The following is a 24,950-nucleotide window of genomic DNA, read 5'->3' as shown; positions in this document are numbered from 1 at the left end:
AATGGGTTTTTGAAAATTAGGTCCACCAAGGAAAAACAGAAGTTTGCAAAGCTGTGAATGCTTCCCATAATGTCAAGACAGAGCAAGTGATGAGCACAAAGCATTGTCTACCACATCTCACAACTTGGTTTTTTCCTTGGAAATTGGGGAGTTTGTGTGTAAATGAGCCTAAATAAAGACATTATAATTGCTATTTCATTCCTTTGGATACTCAACTTTTTTTGTCCTTTTAAAAGAATCATCTTGCTAATGTTTAAGCATTTACAGGTGTGTTTTACACTAATCTAGTTTTTATGTATATCTGGTTTGAAAGTAGGAAAGAAATAGTAAGTTAAATAAAAACAGAATATTATTTATTAGCTTAAAGCATTTAAGCTTTCCGGTTTTTAACATTTGGGACAAGGTGAATGCTCTTCCCACTTTATCTTTCTACTATTACAAAATGAACAGAATGGGAGAAAATTTCACTATTTGTATTTATTCTTTTTCACTGGATTTAAATATGGTCATTAGACAACTGTTACCCAACAAAATTGTAAAATATAATATCAGTAGAGACACTACTTCTCTATTTCATGCTACTATAACATGGGTAATGTGTTTTTACGGAAGACTGACTAAAGGGGTTGAAACAAAAATTTACAGTGATGAAGTGGGTGAAAATAATTATTTACACAGAGTGCTGGAAAGAGAAGTAGCATACTTGCTAGGAGCTGCAGTTCATCAGTTAACTACCTTTACATGTCAGAAATTCCCACCTTTGTAGTTTTTTAAAAAAATGTGTGGCCTCTTCCTGGTTCTTCTCTCAACCCATGTACAAGAACTTTGGGACTCCCATACTTACTGGTCCCCAAAATGTGCTTCTTTTCAAGCACTCCATAGAACAGTGGACATAGAGCAGATGCTGAGCAAATAGATGAGTAACAACAATTCTCTTTTCATTTAGGTTATATTTGATGTTTTGTAAAAGTTCTGAATGCAATGTCTTATTCACCATCATGTTTGGATAAATCATTAAAAATATGGGTGAAAGTCAAAGTGTTAATCACTCAGTCATGTCCAATTCTTTGTGACCCCATGGACTGGAAATATGGGAATGACAATTAAAATATGGGAATGACAAGTAAAGTTACTTATTTTCATTTTTAAGAATTACCCTGTAAATTAAATTCATGTTTAATAACATGGAGAAGGAACAGCAACCCGTTCCAGTATTCTTGCTTGGCAAATCCCATGGATAGAGGAGCCTGGTGGGCTATAGTTCATGGGATCACAGAGTTGGACATGACTGAACAACTTTCACTTCACTTAATAACAAAGGAAATTATTATTTGTTGCCTTTAGACAATTACAATAAACAAGGAATTCTAGCTTCCTAAACACAACTTGTGGACTTAAAGTTGACACTGAATTCACTTCACTTTGTCTATGAATTGCCAAAAAAAGAATTTTTTTTTTTTTTGGAATAATTGTGTTAGTTTGAATGACTCAGACTGTTTTCCTTTATTGGATCAAATGTTCAGATAACTTTTCAGCTGATTAGTTCATTCTGTTTTTGTAGAAGTAGCTCCAGTTATTTCTATTGTGTGACTGGTGGAAAAACATTTAAAATTCTAAAATGGATACAAACCATAATGTATAAATATACACATTTTTTTTTAACTCCAGAAAAGAAGTAAAACAGTATTCAATGACCAACCTCATGAAAGTTATGTAGATACCAAATGTTAAAATTGATGGCTTCTTTCCCTTAGGATGTATTTTTACTTTCTCCTTTCTTCTGCATTTTAAAATCCACTGTATACCACTTGTAGTAGTGATTTGTCTAGTACCTAAGACTGGCTTCTGCAAAAACGTGCTGCAGAGTAGCTCTCCTGACACTCATTAACAAACCAGCCTCATTAACAAACACTCAAAATTGAATGGTTTTACTTTTCTAGTTTTACTACTTTCAGTAGTGTGGTTTGTCTCTCACTTTGATAGGCCCTGTAGCTATCTCACCTTATAAGTGGCTCAATTTCACTTCTAGTACAAACAGACGGTCAAGAGATGACATTTTTGTCATGAAGCAAAATGTTCCAAACCTCAGATGAAGGTAAAATTCACTGCTGTTCCTGGCACTTTCTACTTAATGGCCTTCTTGATTTATCACTGCCAGATTGCCTAATGATCACGCCTTTCTCACTGTACGTACTTTCCCCAATGCATATGGTAGTTGTATGGTAGTTTTAGATACACCCAAAGGAGCCAGGAATACTCTACCAAGATGCACTCTACCTTACTATTACCTTGCATGTCAAGACATGCTGCTACACAATATTTTTTGTTTGCTTTGCCTGCTCTCAGGATAACACACATCACCAGTAAAAGAGAAACAAACTGCATATTCAGCAAATGTTATAGTTAACAGGAAAGAAGAAATTACTCATCACACCAGAGAAATCAGCTGACAAATTCATTGTATCATCCAGTGGAGTGACAGGAATTATTCTTATAACTTCAGTGTGATAGTTAAATCACACTCTCAGGGCATTCTCCAACAAGGTCAGGATCAAGGCTACTCAAACTCCTTGGCTTTCTCATATCTAAACTTCCTTTTTCCATAATTAAGGTGAATACTCTATTTGGCTTTCTGTTTTTTGAGTGGGATTTTAGTCATGTTCAGATACTTAACAAAACTGCCAAGAGTCAAAATTAAATGAAGATGAGACGTGTCCATGAAGGAGAGAGAGGTGCTGCTTCAAGGGTGCTTCCTTTTGACTTGTCTTGGATCTGTGCAAGCTAACTACTCTATGGATTTTTGTCCTGCTCATTGTTATTTTTTTTTTTTTTAATATACTGTATATGCTGCAAACCACACTTCCAGGACTAGTCTGCTCTAGTGTCTCATCTGAGAAAGCAGAGTTTTATGCAGATGTGGTTACTGTAAATTATCCTCAGTCCCAGAGCCCTCTGGACTTGAATCCATTTCCAGGAGGGCCTCCTGATGGGTGAAGGTCGAGCTGAGAGTTATGCTCTGCCGTGGCTTCACAGGTGCGAGTTCATCTAGTTTAATGTTTTCATTTCTAACCAGAATCGTCTTGTCCATGTTTTCTTCACTGTGCCTTGCGACAACAGCATCGAATACATCCAATTTTGGTGGTAAGGTTCCACTTTCAAACAGGTATTTGGCTATATAGGAGATGCAAATGTTGGATAAAAATGATGTCATCATGGCGAGGGTTTTAAATGGGAATCTCTGGTTATATATGCCACCTTTATCAATGTAATAGCCAGGGTAAAAGATCAAAGGCTGCAGGTTCAGGTAGGGCTCCCCGCCAGTGACTCGCAGGAAAAGGCCCGAGACGTAACCTGCCGCGGCTCCATACGTGTTGGTACCCTTGATGAAGAGCACGCAGAGCAACTGCGGGAAGATGATGATGTAGACCAGGTCAGAGCTGAGGTACCAGAGCCCATACACCGTCTTCGTTAGCAAGGCCATGGTCATCGCAGAAGCTCCAAACACGAATACCGTGATGCGCATGACCCAGACGATCTCCTTGTCAGAAGCCTGTAAGAAATTGCCATCGAGTCAGTTTTTCTCAGAAAGTGCGGGCTTCTCCAGGAGGAGAATGAGATGCCTTCCTGTGCTTTAAAGCTGCCCTAAAGAACAACTCTGGTTCAAATGGCACAGCCTACAGGTAAAACCAGCAGCAAGGAACAGAGCAATCTAGGTGGCCTCCATGGTGGACCTGGGGAGGAGTTTCAGTGACCGGTATGGAGGAACCAGAGCGCACCTTTGCGCTGCTCGCTGAATGTCAGAAAGAGATGCAAGATGCTGCAATGCGGGAGTGAGGGGGCATGGCCTGTCTGGCTTCCTCTACTAACGGCCTTACAAAACAAATGGGACCACTTAGATGCTATGTGGCAATACTTGTAAAACATCCTATAAATATTGTTTTCAAAGAATAGTTTATAAGCTTTTAAAAAATCATGAAACTAAAAAAGTATTATGGGCTTCCCTGATAGCTCAGTTGGTATAGGATGTGCCTGCAATGCAGGGGAGACACCGGTTCCATTCCTGGGTCGGAAAGATCCGCTGGAGAAGGGATAGGCTACCCACTCCAGTATTCTTGGGCTTCCCTTGTGGCTCAGCTGGTAAAGAATCTGTCTGCAATGCGGGAGACCTGGGTTCCATCCCTGGGTTGGGAAAATCTCCTGGAGAAGGGAAAGGCTACCCACTCCAGTATTCTGGTCTGGAGAATTTCATGGATTGGATAGTCCATGGGGTCGCAAAGAGTCGGACATGACTGAGGATTTTCAGTTTCACTTTCAAAAAAGTATTATACATTGTGTATTTAAGTGAAGGCTGAGAAAGGAAATTTGAAAATTGAAAAATTAGGAATTGAATGCAGATTAGAATCTAAAGCAAAGCATTGCTCTTAGCTCTTCTCCGCCATCCTATGTGCGGTTGAGTTCTCTCCTCAGCATGTCTTCTCACAGGACTTTCAGGATCAAGCGATTCCTGGCCAAGAAACAAAAGCAGAATCGTCCCGTTCCTCAATGGATTCAAATGAAAACTGGCAATAAAATCAGCTACAGCTCCAAGAGAAGACATTGGAGAAGAACCAAGCTGGGTCTATAAGAAGCAAGCTGGGTTTATAACATGTGTGGCACACATGTTAAGACCACTTTTTTAAGCAGCCAAACCACAGTGAGAACATCACTACTGTAATGCTTGGCTCCTGATGTTATTTCCTCACTATCAGTCTGAGACTCAGTAATAAATATGAAACGATGGAACTGTTAAAAAAATAAATAAATAAAGCAAAGCATTGCTAATAGCAACACAAAGGGGTACTCTGGAGGATTAATTCCTTATGTATCTCATTTCACTGTTAAGCACAACCTTATTCATCTGCAATTAAAAAACCATACATAATCAATAAATTATTGTTTGTGTATTTTGTAAAATTTATTTTTCTTGCCTTCAATTTAGAAAGACCATTATGTTGATAATAACAAAGATTTTCACACACAAAACAAGAAGTGAGACCACTGTGTGAACTATGACCTAGAAAACTTACAGAAAGCCAAGCCTGAGTGAGGGAAGAAGGTGTAGAGGGCTACGGGCCCCTTGGTGACCATGAGTGTGCTGCTCTATGCCCTCAGATTCAATGAGGAAAATCAAATTGAGAGGCTATTTCCTGACAAAGGAGGACTTGGGGTTCAAGTGAAGAGCAAAACAAGCATGACACTGGTATCTATGAAATAATGACTCACTATGTTCTGCCTACACCAGGGTTTCCTGAGTTTCTTACTGTATTTAAACTGGAAGTTTTTCTAAGATATTTTAGGTTTTGTTACTGCTTCATTAGAAAGAGAAGACATTTAAATTATTGCAATATGCACCTCTTGGGAAATAATTATACTGATGCATGTCCTTCAGTATTAGAGTGAATAATAGCATGCATTAAAAACCTTCATGTATGTATTAGTCACTCAGTTATGTTCAACTCTTTGCCACCCTATGGACTATAGTCACCAGGCTCCTTTGTCCATGGACTTGTTCAGGCAAGAATGCTGAAGTGGGTGGCCATTTCCTTCTTCAGAGGATCTGCTCGACCCAGGGATAGAGTCCAGTCTTCTGCATTGCAGGCAGATTCTTTACTGTCTGAGCCACCAGGGAAGCCTTCATATACAACATATATGAAGGACCTTCACATACAACGTAAATAAAATGCATCATCATTTAACCTTGTGTGCTGAATCAAAGTAGGGTCAGATTTTCACAAAGACTATTAATAATATAGAATAACACCTACACAGTAAGTGCAAGGATGAGAACAATAACAACAATGTAATGTTAAAGAAAATATAACTATTCTTACATTTTGTCTGAATGAAAGCTGGTAGATGTTGCGAGCAAACATCGAACTTGCTGACAAGATGGAAGAATCTGCTGAGGACATGACAGCAGCAGAAACGGCTCCAAGACCAAAATAAGAAATGTACACGGGGCAGAGATACTTGAGGACAATCGGCAAGATCATGTCTGCCTCCTGTTTCTCCCTGGGAGCAAGAGGCCCGTATGCAGTCTGGTTCCAGGCTGTTGACAGAAACAACAAACACAGCCAAAGAGCCATCTATCCATCCATCTGGAGTCCTTCTATTCACTAGGTAGCTTTCGAAATAAATTCAGAACATGTGACCTAGTCTAATTGGTGGGATATCTAATTAGTCCAGTGGGGTATGTTAGTTTAATTAGGTGGCAAGTCCATGTATTGGTCCAGTGACATTGTCTCCTATATTCTGGTGTCTAATGGGTTTTGGTTACACTTAGTCTTATCCACAGGACCTGCACAGGATATGGTGGTGTGAGATTTTTTAATACAAATTTCTCTTCTGCAGTGTTACAATGGTGTTATCTGGTGCAGACTCATTGAAATTAAGTGTTCTCAAGCTGAAGCCTAGAGGGTTCCCCCAACCACATGGAGATGTGAGAGAACACTTAGTGTTTCATTGCTCAGTTATACTCATAAGTGGATAAAGGCAACAGTGGGCCTCTTCTCACCCACTCTCTTCCTGGATAAAGCCTTGTGGTAGGAGCTTCCTTGGCGTTATTTTTCTCTCAAGTAAATTCCTTCTTGCACTGAATTTCACTTATTAGAAATAAACATGAATGGATCAAAGACAGTCCCTTTTTATTGAATAAAAAGTGCAAGTACGGGGTTGAAATTTTCAGGCAGTTTTTGGACTCTGTGGTAGAAGGACTTGAAATATAAGCTTATCTTTGGATATAAATCTTTACTGTTTAGTTATACTAGTATGTAAGAGGAATACAGCAGAAGCTTTAACAGTTGTTTAGTATAGCTCCTTTTATATTTGTTGAATGTTAATGTCATGATTATAGGACCATATAGGGGTGGTTTTCCTTGGATCCTACCATTTTTCCTTTCCTCATTTTCTATTACAGTTGTTCAAAGCCATGCTTTTATGTGGCCAGTTTTATAGCATTAACTGGAATATTATGGGACTAGAAATAATACCCAAGGGTCAGGAGTAATTAGTAAGTGCAATCAAATTAAGGACGAAACTTAAAAAATGTTCAGGATAGAGGCTAAATGGGAGGTAAGCAAGTCATAAAACTCTTTTTACCAATTTTGAGTAAGATATTCTCTTAGTGTTTTAGTTTATCTTTACTTACAAACTTATTGATTGATTTCTCCAAGAAAGGAAACCTTTAATTAACAAACTATTGAAACTGTAAACTGAAGCCTCAAGTTCAAAGTGATCCTTGGGTGGTTATGGTGATGGCAGGTCAACTTCTACTTTTTTTCCCCCATTAAAAAAATTGGAGTATAACTGCTTGACAATGTTGTGTTAGTTTATGCTGCACAACAGCATGAATCAACCCTACATACATATATATATATCCCCACCCTCTCTTGAGACTCCCTCTCAAACTACATCCCCTCGCCCCTGCATCCCACGCTTCTAGGTCATCACAGAGCACAGAGCTGAGCTCCTTGTGCTGCATAGAAGCTTCCCACTTACTGACTGGTTTTCAGGTTTGACTTACCAAGGGAACTTTTAAAAACACCGATCTCTGACTCTGTCTTAGGGCACTAACAGAAAATCCCTGTGGAGTAGGATAGAAACGAGTATTTTTTAGTCCCTCCACCTCCCTGGATGATGACGGTGTGCATGTTGGTTGAGAACCATGGCTGACAAGATCCCAGATACACAGCTGATGAATATCCCAACAGTGGGGCTGGGGGCTGCTCACAAATGTCTTATTGGTGAGGTGAGCAGTCACACAATGTCTGAACTATAAGACGATCTGTTGACGTCTTATATAACAAAGGCAGATACACAATGGGGGTAATGGGGAAAGTGGGGGAGAGAGGGCAGCTGGGTGCTCGCTGGTAACTTGGGTGAAGCCTGAGTGAGTCAATCAGTGAAGCTGCCAGAGGTTTACCTGTCGATGCGCCAATGGCTCCAATGAGCACGGCTGGCAGAGCCATTACCAGGCACCCGAAAGCTGCCAGGAAAGACAGCACCTGAGCGTAGGTGGCGGAGGATGAAGACAGGACCCTCTGGAAGTAGGCTTGCCACGGGATTCCACCCAGCATCTGCATGGGAGCCATGGGGACCCAGGATGAATGGAGGCAAATAGCATCTATTAGTTGTTTTTATTTTTTTTTAATTTCCTGTTTTATTTTTATTTATTAAAATTTTTTTAAATTGGGGGATAATTGCTTTTCCATGTTAGGTTGGTTTCTGCTCTACAAAAACATGAATTAGCTATATGCATACATATATCCCCTCCCTCCTAAGCCTTCCTCTCCTTGACATCCCACCCCTCTAGGTCATCACAGAGCGCAAGGCTGGACTCCCTGTGCTGTATAGCAGCTCCCCACTAGCTGTCTATTTTACACATGGGAGTGTATATATGTTTACTGGGTATTTTTAAAATGAGATTTTTTTTTTAATAATCACATTCAGAATAGTGACAAGCAAGACTCTGAAGTATAGAAAATGGTTCTACATACCACTCATCTTCACTGCTGTCATTGTCACAGTTTCAACTGTGCAGATTTCTTCAAGTTCTTTTCTTTTATAACTATATAGCACAAGATTTTCTTTTCCTTAACTTACCCACTTTAAGCTGTGTTAAAACTATCCAGAAACCTTCAATTTGTTCTTATCTGGAAGTTACAACCACCACAAAATTGTCTCAAAAACATTAATATTCTGAAACCATGAAGTGTAATTTGAGTCAAAACAACCCAATGAATATTTCTTGATCCCAGTCATGTGCCAGGCAATGGAATGGTTTTGAAGCCCAAAGATGAGTGAAAAGTGGTTTCTACTCTTGAGATCACTGTCCGCTGGGAGAACTAGAGCATTGAGGTATTTTCTAATATAGAGAAGATTCTCTTAGAAAATTCTCTTAATATAGAATTTCTCTTTATACTCATTTCTACCTTGTACCTAACTGTGAGATTGTTGTTTTATTAAGTGATCTACACAATGTGTAGTACAGTACATATAAGCAATCTATGCCTACATTGGGGTTGTGCTTAACATTCTTATTGAGAATATATTATAAAAAAATTGGAGACATTGAACTGGAATATAATTTGTTGATGCTCTAAAGAGGCACCATGGGAACAATAATGAACATCAAAGCACTTCCCTGGTGGCCCAGACGGTAAAGTGTCTGTCTACAATGTGAGAGACCTGGGTTTGATCCCTGCATTGGGAAGATTCCATGGAGAAGGAAATGGCAACCCACTCCAGTACTCTTGCCTTGAAAATCCCATGGGTGAAGGAGCTTGGTGCAGGCTACTATCCATGGGGTCGCAAAGAGTCGGGCACGACTGAGCGACTTCACTTTCTTTGGACATCAAGGGGTGTCAGTGGGTGGAGATGGAAGGAGGAAAGTCCTTAGGAAATAATCCAACATGAAAAAGAAAGAAACCAAGAGGCAGCCATAAGACCACCATGTATTTGGTATAAGCAGAGGTCAGGGTGTGTGGGGGTGGCTAGAGAGGAGACTGGACAATTCTCTAACTGACATAGAGTCAGTGTTCAGTAAATATTTATCATGTGAGTGAGTGAATTGATGAGGGAACTTCCCAGATCACAATGTACTGAAGTTGCTTCTTTGACTGTTTCTCTCATTGGCTCCAAATCCTGGGATATCTGCTTGTTTATCAGTATCTCACATATTGGCTCCAGAAAAATTTCCGTCTTATAAAAGCCATACAAGCTCAAAAAGTTGGCTTAAAGCTCAACATTCAGAAAACGAAGATCATGGCATCTGGTCCCATCACTTCATGGCAAATAGATGGGGAAACAGTGGAAGCAGTGGCTGACTCTATTTTTGGGGGCTCCAAAATCACTGCAGATGGTGATTGCAGCCATGAAATTAAAAGACTCTTACTCCTTGGAAGGAAAGTTATGACCAACCTAGACAGCATATGAAAAAGCAGAGACATTATTTTGTCAACAAAGGTCTGTCTAGTTAAGGCTATGGTTTTTCTAGTAGTCATGTATGGATATGAGAGTTGAGCTATAAAGAAAGCTGAGCACAGAAGAATTGATGCTTTTGAAGTGTGTTGGTGTTGGAAAAGACTCTTGAAAGTCCCTTGGACTGCAAGGAGATCCAACCAGTCCATCCTAAAGGAAATCAGTACTGGGTGTTCATTGGAAGGACTGATGTTGAAGCTGAAACTCCAATATTTTGGCCACCTGATGTGAAGAGCTGACTCATTTGAAAAGACCCTGATGTTGGGAAAGATTGAAGGCAGGAGGAGAAGGGGATGACAGAGGATGAGATGGTTAGATGGCATCACCAACTCAATGGACATGAGTTTGGGTAAACTCCGGGAGTTGGTGATGGATAGGGAGGCCTGATGTGCTGCAGTTCATGGGATCACAAAGAGTCGGATACGACTGAGTGACTGAAATAAACTGAACAAGCTCAAAAGCAAAAATAAACAAAATAAAATAAAACAAGGAGAAATTCTAAAATTCATAATCCCATGCCTCACTCTATATGCTTCCAAAACTTTTCCCTTTGTTTTGCAACCTGTAAATCAATCTATCATTAACATCTTCCATGTTGAAAAATATTTCATCAATAGTTTCAATGACTGTATGAGCTGATATACATAATTTACATACCTATGTCTCTGGACACATAGGTCATCAAGGTTTGTAAGTCAGGTACAATCTGGCCTCCGCTGATGAACAGAAGCTCTGATGGGAAGGTGGAGCAAGGAGTGGGAGCCCACTCACCAGGGTGTCCAGGGGTGGTGATGAGCACTGAGATGAGGATGGACATGTGTGTCACTTACCAACAACAAAAAGCTGTCAAGCCACGTGTAGATTTCAAATGGCTCGATGGTCCCCAGCCAGGGCTTCTGGTACTTGGTGTGCAGGGCAGTGAAGCCAATGTCAGCAACTGCAGAATTGGACAGTGCGAACGGCACGCTGATCCACTGCAACCAGAGTTCGTGAAAGCATTAGTGTGGCTATCTGGGACATGCAAGATTTCATGTATTAGTTTTTTTTTTCCTTCTCATAGATGGCACAGCTTGGTCATTCCTCTTGTTCAGGGGAGGACCTAGAAGCATGTTCTCTATGGACACCATGGAACACTGATTTAGAAAAGTTAGAGTAACACGTTGTCAGCTTCTGAGCTAATTATGCCATATCACATTGACTGCAAAACCTTCGGGAAGAAAACACTGAATTTGAGAACTTTACATATGTTTATACAAAACATGAATATTTGTTAGCATATATATATATAAAACATGTATTTTCTTAGAATTAGAAGATATCCATTTCTTAAAGTGACTGGGAAGATTTGAATGAAAATAATCTCTAGGAGCAGTCTCATGGCATAACCAAAACTAATGTAGAGAAAGGTTAAGAGACAAACACAGATCAGGGTCACGGTTTAAATTTTAACTCTGACAGAAGTCTTTGAAGGAAGATCACACATGTTTCCATCAAATGTAGGCGTGAAGGAAAGGAGCCCCCAGAGCTTTCTAAGAGCTAACTGAGGGCACTTTTCTGTCAAAATCTCACAATGTGATTAGAGTTTTTCATCCAAGTAATCGATACAGAAAAGCAAAATTTCCAATACTGTATGACTTAATGTGTGTTAGTCATGATGGGGAAATAGGACTTCTATTAGTTTTTGCCGAGTTAGTATGAAATACCATGTCATCTCTTACAAAAGGAGAAATGAAGGAAGGCGGGAGGGAGGATGAAAGGAAGAAGGAAGTCTGTGAATGGCCCTACTCACCAGGCCCACGAAAATGCAAAAGAGCTGAACGACATCCGTGTAGGCCACAGAGTACAGCCCGCCCACCAGGGTGTACAGGGTGGCGATGAGCGCAGAGACGATGACAGACATGTGCACACTGGCCCTGATGATCACGCTGATGGTGGCTCCTGCAGAGATGGGATGGGAACAGCCCAGCTGAAGTTCCACAGTCCAGCTCTTCCTTCTCACTCCTAACCTGAGTGTGCCTGTGCACATCTGTGTTTGTATACACATATACACATACAGTCTAAAATGTTCTTTCTGAAATTAGTGCTTTGCTCACTTATTTATGAGGAAACCTGAAACTCATGACTTGATTACAGAATTCCATGACATAAACTGAACTGAACACTACTATAAGGTCTTGCAATCATTTCACCAACTGCCTAAAACTCTGACTTCGTTGAACACATGCAGTGTATTTACTCACATCCATGAGAAAAACAAGCCTTTATGATGAGCATAACCACCCAGCTTCTCATTTTACAATTAGCATTGATTTGCTCTTTTGCATTAACTCTGACCTCTGTCGGCTTTTATTAGATGACACACGGTCTAAGGTATCAGGGTTTGAAATAAATTCACAGGAAAAAATAATAAAACTGGTAATAAAATTGCACTTTCCAACTTTTTCAATTTTATGAAAGATTACTTTTATTTTATTTCCTTTTCCTGCAGCATTCCAATCTTGTTCCTAGGATACAAATGTACTGAAGAGTCATAGATTTAGCATCATTTTTAAGGGTTTTTATATTCCCTTAAAAAATTTTTTTATTGGAGTATAGTTGCTTTACAATGTTGTGTTAGTTTCTGCTCTGCAGCAAAGTGAATCAGCTATGTGTACACAAACAGCCCCTCTTTTTGGATTTCCTTCCCATTTAGGTCACCACAGAGCATGGAGTAGAGTTCCCTGTGCTCTGTAGTAAGTTCTTATTGGCTACCCAGGCTGGACACTATAAACTCCTAGAGGAAAATATAAGCAGAACACTCTCTGGCATAAATTGCAGCAAGATCCTTTTGACTCACCTCCTAAAGTAATGAGAATAAGAACAAAAATAAATAAATGGGATCTATTGACCTTAAAAGTCTTTGCACAGCAAAGAAAACCACAAACAAGACAAGACAACCCCAGAATGGGAGAAAATATTTGAAAACAAACCAACTGACAATGGATTAATATCCAAAATATACCAACAGCTCATGCAACTCAATATCAGCAAGCATTATGTTTTATAGTGATTTTTATCACTATAAATTCATCAAAATTGTAAAGCCACTTTAGAAGTCAGTCTATGCTTTTCTAACTTTATGATTTTGTTTATTGTGTTTGCTGATGTCTACATTTCTAATAGAATATTAATATCATGGTATGGATAGCTGGACCATTGTGGAGTTTTGGGCTGCCAGTTCAGCATTCATTTGTTGTTCTACACACCCTTTCCTGTTGTTCTCAAGAGTGGTATAGTTTATATCTTGTATTATTAAATGTAGCAATGATATTCCTCTCACATTAATGTACATGCAACACGTGTGATCTGAGTCATTAACTGCAATCTTACATTCTATTCTCACTTCTCAATTGCATGCTAATAGCATATGCAGCCCATCTGAGACGAAAATCCATTATCTAAAGAGCAGTATGAGATATCTCAGATACTGTTATCTGAGATAACAATGCAAAATATTTTTCAAAAGAATTTTCTGCTTAGTGCTTTGGTTTAGTGAAAGTGTAAGTCACTCAGTCATGTCTGACTCTTTGCAACCCCATGGACTATACAGTCCATGGAATTCTCTACACCAGAATACTGTGGTGGGTAACCTTTCCCTTCTCTATGGGATCTTCCCAACCCAGGAATCGAACTCAGGTCTCCTGCATTGCAGGCGGATTCTTTACCAGCTGAGCCACAAGGGAAGCCCATGGTTTAGTATCAAAATTAAATTACTTTCTTTAGTAAAAACCAATTGAGAAAAGGAAAATCTTAGTAAATAACTGGGAGCAGAAGACAAAGGAAAGAGGTTGGTTATTTACAAGTGACTTTGGACAACTGACTTATTGTTGTATGGATATTTAACAAGTTATTTTTTTTTCTCCTGAGACTATTCACTTCATGTTGAAACTTTAGTTGCAATTCTTTGCCATTCACCTTTGGTCTAGCTCTCTACTGTAATAACAATATTTTAAAGTTACATCCCATGAATTATGAAAAGTTCAATTATTACTCTACTTCTTTTGAATACTGTTTAATTTTCCACCCTTTAGTGCAATTTCTATTAATCCTACACCTCCAAAGGTAGGGAGGCTGCATGTTACAGAAGAAAGGTCACTGGATGAGGAGTCTAAAGATGTAGGGTTTAGTGTGTGGTGGCTCAGATGGTAAAAGCGTCTGCCTGCAATGCAGGAGACCTGGGTTCGATCCCTGGGTTAGGAAGATCCCCTGGAGAAGGATATGGCAACCCACTCCAGTATTCTTACCTGGAAAATTCCATGGATGGAGGAGCCTAGTGGGCTACAGTCCATGGGGTTGCAAAGAGTCGGACACGACTGAGAGACTTCACTTTCAGTTTTCACTTTCAAGTCACTTCAGTCATATCCAACTCTTTGAGACCCCATAGACTGTAGCCCACCAGGCTCCTCTGTCCATGGGATTCTGCAGGCAAGAACACTGGAGTGGGTTGCCATTCTAGTAAAAGCTGTCATTTGGCAGTAACTCAGTGGCTTTAAAGAAGCCACCGACTTTCATTTCACTATTAAGCTTGGAATGAATTGTTTTCTCTAAAATATTTTCTAAGTCATTCCATCATTTGTAGTGAGTAAAACCAAACCTAGACTTCCAGAGCTGCTGTGAAATATTAATTTACTCATGCAGCCAGAAAAATAAATATACTGAAAATAAAGTTATAAAAATTCTCTGAATTTGATCTGTTATGTAAATACACATTTCTTTAAGAAGCTGTAAGGATGTTTATATATATCGAGAAGACAGTTTGAGATACTCCTAAGTTTTACAGGTGAGCTATGCACATTCATAGTAAGGTGGTAAAATATCTTGTCCCGAGCTATTTCTAATAAACACTAATTTTGAAGTATATCCAACTATTATTTTTGAAGAAAACAGAGCTGTTGTTAAATTGAAATATACTTTTTTTTTTACTAGAGCATATATTTCAAGAATAGCAGTCATGTTTTCATAAATGTTCTTTGATACATGTGTATGTAAAGAGAGAGACATTAACATATTTTACATGTATGTTGACATACACACAGATGTAGACACGTAATTGCTAAAATAACTAATTGCAGCAAAGTTCAGAGTTTAGCTATTATGATTTATATTTCCAAAGTACTTTAGAAATAATAGGTTTTCATTCTATTCTCCCTTTAGGGCTCTGTTATATGAATTGATCCTTACTCAGCGAGAGTGAACATTTTGTATTCTGTTAGATATTCAGCCCACTCCTTTTTTGATATCTCAGCAGGCAGTTTGTTCTTAAAACCAAAATTTTCTGGCTTTGAAACCAATGACAAATAAACTACCATTGCTACTGAGAGCAAGGTGGGAAGGGAGCTGTGTGTTTATGTAAAACTTCATGAGGATACGGCAGGGATGGTTGTAGAGCATGACCACTCAGTGCCAGGAAAGTGCAATATTTTCACTGAATATTACAGTGAAAATTATTTACCTATTAAATTCACTTCTTTTCTACATTAAATCATTCCTTCATCTGACAGTTGGAGACCAACAAAATAAGATACAATTATACAGGAGTCTAGAGAGAAAGGAGTGAAGAGTGGTGTAAAGTATTATCTGATGTTACAGAGACCAAATCTGATGACAACCCTGAAAGCAGAAGAGTAGCCTGTAGTCTAATGCATAACACAGGAGCTTCATGTCATCTGACTTTTCTTTGGGCCACTTAAAGCCTGACTGTAGATGTAAGCCCATTGCTTCCCTTTTTAAGAGGAGATGGAGATGACAGTGTCCTGGATGTCACACAAAGACACAGCTCATAAAGGGAGGACAAGGAAGGCCTAACCCTACGAGTCTTCAGGAAGGAGCTCAACATTCAGTGGGATGGCTTAGACTTATTCTGGATGAAAAGGGAGGGTGCTGAGCCTGAAGCTTGCCCACAATCCCACTGAACTCTCTCACTTCCTAGGTTTTATGAGTGGGCTGAGAACTCAAGGACAGGTTGTCCTTAGCATGGATGGATCTTGGAAGTAAGTTAGACCCCAAAGAGTCTAAGTTCATTTTTCAAATCCCTGAATACGTCTACACTCCAACACTCTGGATGAAATGGGATTCATTGAGAAAGGAAAGACTGTTGTTTTCCTTTTCTCCTTTGGAGAAAGTGTAGCTATGGGTGATTCATTCATTCATTCATGTGTAATGGGACAATAAGTGTTAATAAGATGCAGGCCCTGCCTTCAAGAAATTCATAATTCCTTTTGTGACCATTTGGAAACTGAGAAATAGATAAATAGCCATATAAATACAAAGTAGTAAATCCACTGAAAACAAAATTTCTGGTTCTTACAGAATCCCAGAGGAAAGGCATCTGGAAAGTTCAGGATGACTGCCTGGAGGAGGTGACATCTGTAGAAGATTTGAAGGCTCTTCCTGGCTGGTTTGAAAGGAAAGCGGGGGCTGTGCATCCTAAGAAGGGGTCACTGGGCTTGCAAAGTTCTGGAGGAAGGGAGAAGGAAGAGTCCAAAAGAAGCTTTTCCAGCCCAGTTTAAAGGTCTGGTTTTAATCAGTAAAGGGGTGTGGTCGGATTCAATCTAATATACTGTGTGAAGATCATGGGAGAAGGGTAGCCTTGTAAGCAGCAGGGTGGTGGTGTTAATCTAGGTAAGCGACACTGGGGCCTGTGGCTGAAGATAGTAAAGCTGTGTATCTAATACTTGTTCAACCAGAGTGCATGGGCATGCTAAGTCACTTCAATTGTGTTTAACTCTTTGCAACCCTATGGACCATAGCCCGCCAGACTCCTCTGTGCATGGGATTTTCCAGGCAAGAATGCTAGAGTGGGTTGCCATTTCCTCCTCCAAGGCATCTTCCTGACCCAGGGATCGAACCCATGTCTCCTGCATTGGCAAGTCGGTTCTCTACCACCAGCACCACCTGGGAAGCTCCCTGCATGCAGAAGGATGTTTCGTTGGTTCTCACCTAAGGCTGAGAAGATGGCTGCTGCCCAGAACATCTCTCCCATCAGCGCAGGGATGAACAGCAGCCCACCCATGCGCTTCCCATAGATTTGCTGGAAGGGGTCTAGCATGGTCACGTAGCCCTTGGAACGCATGGGTTTTGCGAAGAACAGACCACCTAAAGGAAATTCAAACAAGCGTTAAAGAGAAAATTGAAAATCTGCAATATAAAAGTCTTTGCTAACCTTTTACTGTGTATAATTTCTCAAAGGAAATGAATTTTTTAGAATACTTCTATGTGTTGAGGAATCAGTCTGCAAAATCCTGTGAGTACAGGACCAAGAAATATTTAGCAATAAAGTGGAAATTCCTTAACACAATGACCGTTGTAGGCATCCAAGGCTGTACATAGCATGGCCAAATCATTTGGGCTGAAAAACGTGGACCAGCTCAGCACTCCCTTAAATGTCTATGCACCTGTATTATTTGATTAAGCACAAGATCCAACAAAAGTATTCTAAGAGCAAAATAATAAAACAAAAATAGGAACTGTGTTAAATAATATTCTTGATCTTTTATTAGTTTGATTTACAACAAGATATTCAGGTACCATTCAAATTGATTCATTTTTAATGATATGTCCACACTATTTTGGAAATAAAAAACATCATTACACTAAGAAATTCACTGTGCTGATTGCAAAACGATCAAGGGAATTTTTTCCACATATTCCATAATCAAGAGATCCAGTCAGCTACACATTCATGTTACCACTTCCTGATAACAGTGACTTCGGTGGGATTTCCGGTGGCATTTCCCACAATATTTATGCTGTTTGACTTATTCTTTCGGTTGCTATTTATACTCCTAATCTTTATGCTTTACTGACTGAGTCACTCGGGTATAAAGCTTTTCTTACCTAAAATCAGACTAAGAGAATATCCAATGGGTGCCTGAGCCCACGCCAAGCCGTAATCTGGAACATACACGGCCTCCGCTGTCCCGTTGATGTAGCCTCCTCCAACCCAGGTGGCTGAAACAGGATGAGGAGCGAAGGGGAGATGTATCATGCCTGTTGTCCCTGAGACCCGCTTGGCCCCACAGGGTGCCCCTGAGCCCCGAGAGGCCTGTGGGACTGCCACCAGACACATGGCTGGTCTGGGTGGAAGTGATCGAAGAGTGAAAACTGCACTTTGGATTTCTAAGACTCATCATAGAAAAATAAGTGTTAAGACTTCTTAATCTTTTTTGTACTGGTTACACAACAAAATTAAAACATTCTCAACATACTGAGTTAAGTAATTCTGTTATTTACATTAATTCACCTATTTTTTTGTGCTTTTTAAAAAGTGATATGTAGAAAATTGAAGATTACATTTGTGGCTTACATCATATTTCCACTGAACAGTGTTGCCCTGGATATTTTCTAAATCCCCCAAGTCATGAACATTTTGAAATGATTTTATAATATCACAAAGTCTGAGATCATATGTGATATATTTCACGACTGCTTCCATTCTTAATAATGCTACAACTCTTCCCCTTGCTTCCATAACATGGAGTCAAGTGTCTTGATTTCAAGGGCCTTTTATTTTAATTGTATTGATCTTTCCTCATTGATAATGACTATTGTCTTCAAGGAGTGAAGTGTGTGTGTGTGTGTGTGTGTGCATGTTTGCATGTGTGGTTGTGGGTGTGGGTGCTTTCCATTAATAGAGTCACTTCATAAACATGCTGGGTGCATAGGGTTTTGGCAAATCTATCTTAAATGATAATGTAGTTGTACTTACTACCTTACACTGTTAAGGAAGTGGAGGGAGGAGGGTGCCAGGTGATGTAATTGAGCTTAAATTGCTTTTTCCTTCTCTGTCTCTGGATAGAGACCTACACTTAGGTGTAGGTCTGACCTACACCTGACCTACACTTAGGGTTTGGGTCAGCCTTCAGGAGAATTAAAATGTTGACTGCATGCATGCTCATTTGCAAGTCTTTGTTCTAATCTGGGTCTTTCAGGCAGACATTTGATATTTCATAAAGAATAATAAGAACTATGTCTTCTTCAGATATTATTTAATAACATTATTGTAGCATAACAGCTGAAGAAGGGAGGCCATAGAATCAAAGAAAGCATGTTTTGATTAAACAACTTTGGGTCCAAAATGATCTATAAACTCTATCATTTTCTCTGAGAAGAACTGTAGTAGTTGATTTTTGCTGAAATGCTAAAGTTAATGGAACACTCTAATCTTGGCAGTTTATACCCTTTGAAAAGTATTGTCAAACTATTTACAATAATCCCTAGGTATAATTGCTGTAAAATTATGAGGAATAGAGGCTGGCATGAAGCTTACCAAATATGAGACTGAATTCTGGGCTGCAATGGGGAATAAAATTTGACTCTGAAAAATTCTCTGAAATTTCACAGTTAGAATGTTCATAAAACAAATAACTTGTTTATGAAACTGCCAAAGACAAGTGTTTCTTGCCAAAATTTATCTGGCATTTAATCCAAACCCAAAGCAAAGGAGAGAGAGCCTTCAGTGGTTGATCCAATTTTTAAAAGGTCAATATGAAAAGACCTGCCTGCAAAGGAACTTTACATACACAAATGGAGAGTTTATACACAAAATCCTCAAGTGGACAAATGATATTTAGCAGCTACCCCATCTTCACAGCAGCTTTTCCATGGTGGTGATCAATAACAAATGCTATGATGTGCTTTTCTTATCCTAAACCTGGTGAAATTTTAAAGACTTTCCTTCCCAACCTCCCACAAATGGCAAGTAACCAGGACCTAGAGCAATGACTTCTCACAGCACAGCCCCTGAGACCTCACCTTCCTGTCAGTCATCTGTGACTCCGAACACCACACAGGAAATGTTTTGCCACGTTAAGTAAATGCCTGTTGGTCTTATTAGTGATCTTATTGGGTCTTAGTAGCACAACATTTATTAGTGATCAGTTTTCATTGTGTAGGTCTCCTCTCCATTTCCAGAAAGAAAACTGGTGCTTGAGTTAAAATATCATAATTACAAACTACTGTATTAAAGTATTATAATATAGACAGGCAGACTTGGGTACTTTTTGTAATTAAAGTCCCTCTATTGTTATCAATATGGTCATTTGCATGTTCGTATATTTTCACGTCAGATTCTTGAGAACAAGGATTCTTTTAAATCATATGCATTTTTACTTTCAATTTTTATTCCTTATCAAATAACACAATCAATGAATCTGACAAGTTTAGATAATATGGTTCAGATTTTAATTGAACTATGATATTGATCAAGGCTCTGTTTGGTTCTGAGAAAAAATCTTTAAAAGCTAAGTTCGAGCAGGACACGTTATAAGAAATATCATAATTCAAATTTTTTCAATATAGTTTAATAGCCTATTAGATTAAAATCACTCTAAATGATAAAAGAACAAATTCTGAGATATTATCTTTATGAACATAATTAATGTATTATTTAACTAGAGTATTAGAAAGTTATTATAATTTACAATTAATAAAATACTTTCGTATGCAACAGTTTATTTATTCTTTTCAACCATTTGAGGGAAATAAACAACTGTCATTTTATTTTGCTTTTCTTCTTATTTTCTTTGTCAAAAGAGAAATCTGAGGGAGATATAATTACAATGCTTTAATTCACTTCAGATACCAGTATTCCATGTGGGTCTTTGTGTGTGCTCTAATGAAAACTGAAGATGAAGATACAAAGGTGCCTGTATTGTTCATCAACAGCTGGATAATAAGAAAAAAAAAACAAGAAAATCTGCACCAACGTTTCAGTAAACATCTGCAGGTGATAGGTAAGTGGGTGATTCTTATTCTTCATGTTTTTGTATTTTTTCTGGTTTTGTTTATTATGCATCATAGAAAATATTTTGTAAAATACATTTTTTTTTCTGTATGTGTGTTTATGTACAAAAAATGAGAAACAGAGGGTAAAAGAGAGCTCTTTTCACCCTGGGTACCTTTATGGAGAAGTGGGGAGAGGTTGGGTGTGGTTCACTGTGTGGCCGCCAGACCTGGCTCTGGTCCTTACTAACCACACGAGTCTGGGTCCTGAGTAGCCCAGAGCCCTTCCGAGTGCTGTCATGAAGATCGAACAAAACCATGTATGGTTGGCGAAGAGTAAAACAAACAAAATGTGACTATCTGAGAGGCAGAATCGATCATCAATAAATTATTCTATGACACTGTAGGTTTCAAATGGCCAAACAGGGATGCAGTCTGCCCAGATTGGTTTGGAAAACTTTTTGAAATACAGGGTTAATGATTTTTAACTAGCACTTCAGGACTGAAATTTGGTTATCATTCTGATATGGTTTCCAGTGGGATATTTCTCCACTGGGCACTCATAGTAATTCTGTTGGTATGGATTATATTGATAATATTTAAAAACCTAATATAACTCTAAAATGAAATGTGTGATGTTAGTGAATATGTATCAAGTGGTAGTATGGATATAATTTTAAATTGTTGTTTTTCAGTATTATTTGAAGATATTAACAACCGAGAAGAATAGAAAAGAAAAACAAGCCACCACTTAATCAGAACCACCTTTGGGCAAAGGAGGACAGACTCTGGGGGCTTCTGGCATGGAGGGGTTTGAATGGGTGATAGCTGCAGTTGGTGGCTGAAGGATTCTTACTAAGACACACCCTGGTGTTTCCCTTTTGTATCAGTATTCCTGAAACCTTTTCCTCAGACCCGTGGATTCATAACACGTGATCGTCTTCCTGTGAGTAAAATTACTTCACTACATGGGAGAATAAGGTTTCAAGACAGGACATCAATCAATTTGGAATTGGGCTGCCTCCAAAGTGACTTATTTAGTTTTAAAACCATCACTGGTTAGTGTTCATCAACTAGTTAGCATCCATTAAGACAGCTCGGTCACAACTTGATGCCTGTAGTAAGGAGTAAAAGGAGGTGCTGCCTACATCACATCGATGAACAGAAACACAACTTGTGAGACTCAGGCACTTCTGCACATTCCCCCGCCTCTTTGTTTTCACTGCTTCCACCCACCCAGCAGCCCAGAGCCCAGATTTCTCTCACTGATATTCTGTCCAGTAACTGATAATAACATCATTTGGTCCAGTGCTACTGGGTTGAAAATATTTGAAAAATATATAAGTAGTGAACACAGAGACTTACTCAAGGACAAAGAATGAGGTTTGCTTTGTTCCCCTGAAGAGCTATGGCAGGGATGGCACAAAGGTGGGTGTGAGGGGACCCACCTGTCATGGTGAATCCACCCACCAGCAGCCCGATGTCGCGGCCGCCCACGATGATGGCCTCGCTACGCTCCTCCGCACTGCCACTGTTCTTGGTCCTCCAGGCGGCCCAGATGCCGACCAGCAAGATGAGAAGGTAGAACACCACGATGGCTACCAGCCCTTCCACCTGGAAATCCATTGTCACTGAGGGCTCTGGGCTCTGCCGCGGCAGCTACTTCATTAAGACTTCTGCGAAAACACAGATGCCTTACAAGCCAGCCAAGCAAATACAGGCAGCCCGGGTACACCAGCTGGCTCCTGAGCGGTGGCCACTTAAAGAAGAAGTGCATTGAAATCCGAAGTTTACCTGTGGCTACCAACAAGCCTTCATTCCATCACTCTCTTTCTGTTCAACAACTGAACCTTGTCTTGGGTTTGCAAGAAACAGAGAAAATGGGGGTTTTGCTGTTTAAGGAATGTGCTCATTTTGTATTAAATTCTTGCAGTATAAAATTAACCTTGTCGTGTTTTAACCCGGTAACTTGGGCAAGAAGTCACTCACAATCAGCAAGTCTGTATTTACTTTGGAACCACTATACTGTTCAATCCAGAATTGTTCAGTAGTGTAGATGCATCATAAAGGATCACTCTGAGAACCCATGCATAATCATTCATTCATTCAATCATCATCCCATCCCTCCTTTCAAACATCTTCAGGGAGTGGTTCCAAAAGTAACCTGCCATGCAAATATCTGGGGAAAAAATTTAGGAAGATCAACTTCAAAACAACATGGACCTCCAATTTTCAACAAGTGCAGGAGGATTAAGTTATGGCAGCCACTAAAGGCTTGTGCTATTTAGAGGGTCTCCCTCCTTCAACCCTTCCCACCCAGTGTCTTCCCTCTCTCCCCTGCTCCCTCAGTGGCACACACAGGGAAACGACTTAATAATACAGAAATGCTTGAAACAAAGCGGAGCGTCACAAGCACTAAAAACAAGACCCTTAGAAGAGACGCGTCAAGTTCTAATGCCTTTAATTTCTAGAATTCTTGTTCTCTCGTATCTTCCTCTCGTGCCTGTGGCTATCCATTCTCCTCAATTGGCACGGACAAGTTTTTGGGCAAGCCAGACCTCCGTGCATGCAGATGGGCGACAGATCTTGGGCTAAAGAACCAGCCTCCGTCCCTTGGGCTCAGAGAAGTCAAAAGGAGCGCGAGTGGCGAGTGAGGGGTGAGCTTTGCCTTTGCAGCCTTAGCACCCCGTGTTCCCCTCCCCACCCGCAGGTCTCCCCCTATCCTGCTCCGGGCGGATCCTTCTGCGCCCCAGGGTCCCTCCTGAGCCCGCGGCGTCCCCGGCGCCCCCACTGCACCCCGACTTCACAGCCGCTCGCACCCAAGGACTCAGGCTGCGAGACCCGGCCCGCTGGGCGTCCCCGCGGGAGGGAGGCACAGAGCCGCGTCGGAGGGGTGGCCCCGACGCGCTCCTACCTGGAGTGGCCGCCGCGCAGGGAAGCGCTCCGCGGGTCCAGGCTCCTCTCGGCCGAGACTGCACCGGACACTGGCGTGTGGTCGGGGCGCAGGGCGGCAGGCCAGGAGGGTCCGCTCCCGAAGCTCCGCACCCGGAGTCTCCAGAATCGTTGCGCGCGCGAAGTTGACAGGTGTGGGCGCGGCTCGGGGCGCTCGGCGCGGCCAAGAGGCGATCGATCCAGTATTGGCCACAGTCCCCTTTATAAGGGCGGCCGGTCGTCAGAGCCGGGGAGGCGAACGTCAGAGCAAAGTGCCCCGCGAGCCGGCGGGCGTGGGGCGCAGGGGACGCGCCGGAGCCGCGGGCCGGGCTGCGCTCTGGGCGCGGGGCCAGAGCCGCCGCGGGGTCCCGGCCTGACGACGCGGGCGAGGCGCGGCCACTCCCGCTCCCTCCTCCAGGAAGTGGGGCTCGATTCCCCGGAGTCATTGCCAATTCCTACTTTCCACGACTCTGGTTGGAAGCTGGGAATGGGGAGATGGGGAGGGTCTCAAGAAATTGTTTTCAGGTGGAGTCTCTGGAGGTCCGGCAGAGGGGAGGGGTCTAGGGAGTCTCACCTCCCCCAGACTTTGGTTTCTTGAGGCGCCACTCGCTGGTGCGTGAGGACCCCTCCCCGGGCCCCGGTGGAGGCTGATCCTTGCTTCTCTGGTTCTTTGAAGAAGACATCTCACAAAGGTTTCGAGAATCAATTTTAAATCCATACCCTTTCTACACTTTGGAGTGGTCTGAAACAATGGGGGTGTCATGTCAGCCAGCCAAGGTTGAGCTGAACAGGTTGCTTGCCCACCAATGTACATTTTCCAGTGCTGTAAAATTTTGCTGCTGCTGCTGCTATAAAGTTTTAAATATCTATCTACACCTAGACATTATATCTGATACCTAGATTATATATCCATGGGTATAGTCGCATGTCTATAGCTGTATTTACATCTAGCTATATTTCTGCATCTATGGAGATAGATCTCTAGATAGATCTATCTTTCGATAGATCTCAATCTATGGAGATAGATATAGTTAACTGTGTGTATTTCTATAACTGTGTGAGTGTAGGGGAGAGAGGAGGGAGAGGGGAGACACACAGAGAGAAAGACAGCCTCTCTGGCTACTCTCTCACTCAGCTCCGTATTCCACCATCCATGCCACTGAATTAAGCAGTGAAATATGAAAATCTAATAATTAATGGAATAAGTAATCATGTTTGTTAACGACTGTCCACCTCTCTTG

General features: G+C 40.7%; 2 protein-coding genes across 7 annotated transcripts; one reads left to right on the top strand and one right to left on the bottom strand.

Moving 5' to 3' along the window:
* Positions 1 to 1,778: 1,778 nt before the first annotated feature.
* Positions 1,779 to 24,137, bottom strand: SLC5A7 (solute carrier family 5 member 7). Of its 6 annotated transcripts, none has more exons than XM_086323735.1 (9): positions 23,693 to 24,137; positions 22,227 to 22,454; positions 17,893 to 18,006; positions 16,996 to 17,151; positions 11,807 to 11,955; positions 10,848 to 10,991; positions 7,961 to 8,114; positions 5,871 to 6,088; positions 1,779 to 3,550 (listed from the first exon to the last, which is right to left on the bottom strand). In XM_086323735.1, the coding sequence occupies exons 2-9, from the start codon at positions 22,402 to 22,404 to the stop codon at positions 2,921 to 2,923; spliced, it is 1,743 nt and encodes a 580-aa protein (XP_086179861.1). In that variant the 5' UTR covers positions 22,405 to 22,454; positions 23,693 to 24,137; the 3' UTR covers positions 1,779 to 2,920. The 6 variants fall into 6 exon arrangements, with proteins under 6 accessions (XP_086179861.1, XP_086179862.1, XP_086179865.1 ...); XM_086323736.1 differs by having other exon boundaries at positions 22,227 to 22,392; positions 23,693 to 24,047; XM_086323739.1 differs by lacking the exon at positions 5,871 to 6,088 and having other exon boundaries at positions 23,693 to 24,112.
* Positions 4,443 to 4,742, top strand: LOC147363221 (large ribosomal subunit protein eL39-like). Its single transcript, XM_086323741.1, has one exon. It carries the CDS (start codon positions 4,469 to 4,471, stop codon positions 4,622 to 4,624), a length of 156 nt encoding a protein of 51 aa, XP_086179867.1. The 5' UTR covers positions 4,443 to 4,468; the 3' UTR covers positions 4,625 to 4,742.
* Positions 24,138 to 24,950: the final 813 nt, after the last annotated feature.

The sequence above is a fragment of the Bos grunniens genome, chromosome 11 (genome assembly GCF_055505025.1).
Source record: "Bos grunniens cultivar Pamir isolate PY7600 chromosome 11, Bosgru_T2T1.0, whole genome shotgun sequence".
Taxonomy (NCBI): domain Eukaryota; kingdom Metazoa; phylum Chordata; class Mammalia; order Artiodactyla; family Bovidae; genus Bos; species Bos grunniens.
This window is presented reverse-complemented; position numbering and strand designations above follow the sequence as displayed.

Bases quoted from the DNA above. Each gene is read 5' to 3' on its own strand.
- SLC5A7 (XM_086323735.1), bottom strand. From the start codon at position 22,404: ATGGATTTCCAGGTGGAAGGGCTGGTAGCCATCGTGGTGTTCTACCTT. The intron at 11,956-16,995 runs GTGAGAACCAAC...CCATCTCTGCAG, and splicing joins AGCCATCTTCTCAGCCTTAG to GAGCCACCATCAGCGTGATC. The intron at 8,115-10,847 runs GTAAGTGACACA...GCTCCCATGCAG, and splicing joins TTGACAGCTTTTTGTTGTTG to ATGCTGGGTGGAATCCCGTG.
- LOC147363221 (XM_086323741.1), top strand. From the start codon at position 4,469: ATGTCTTCTCACAGGACTTTCAGGATCAAGCGATTCCTGGCCAAGAAA.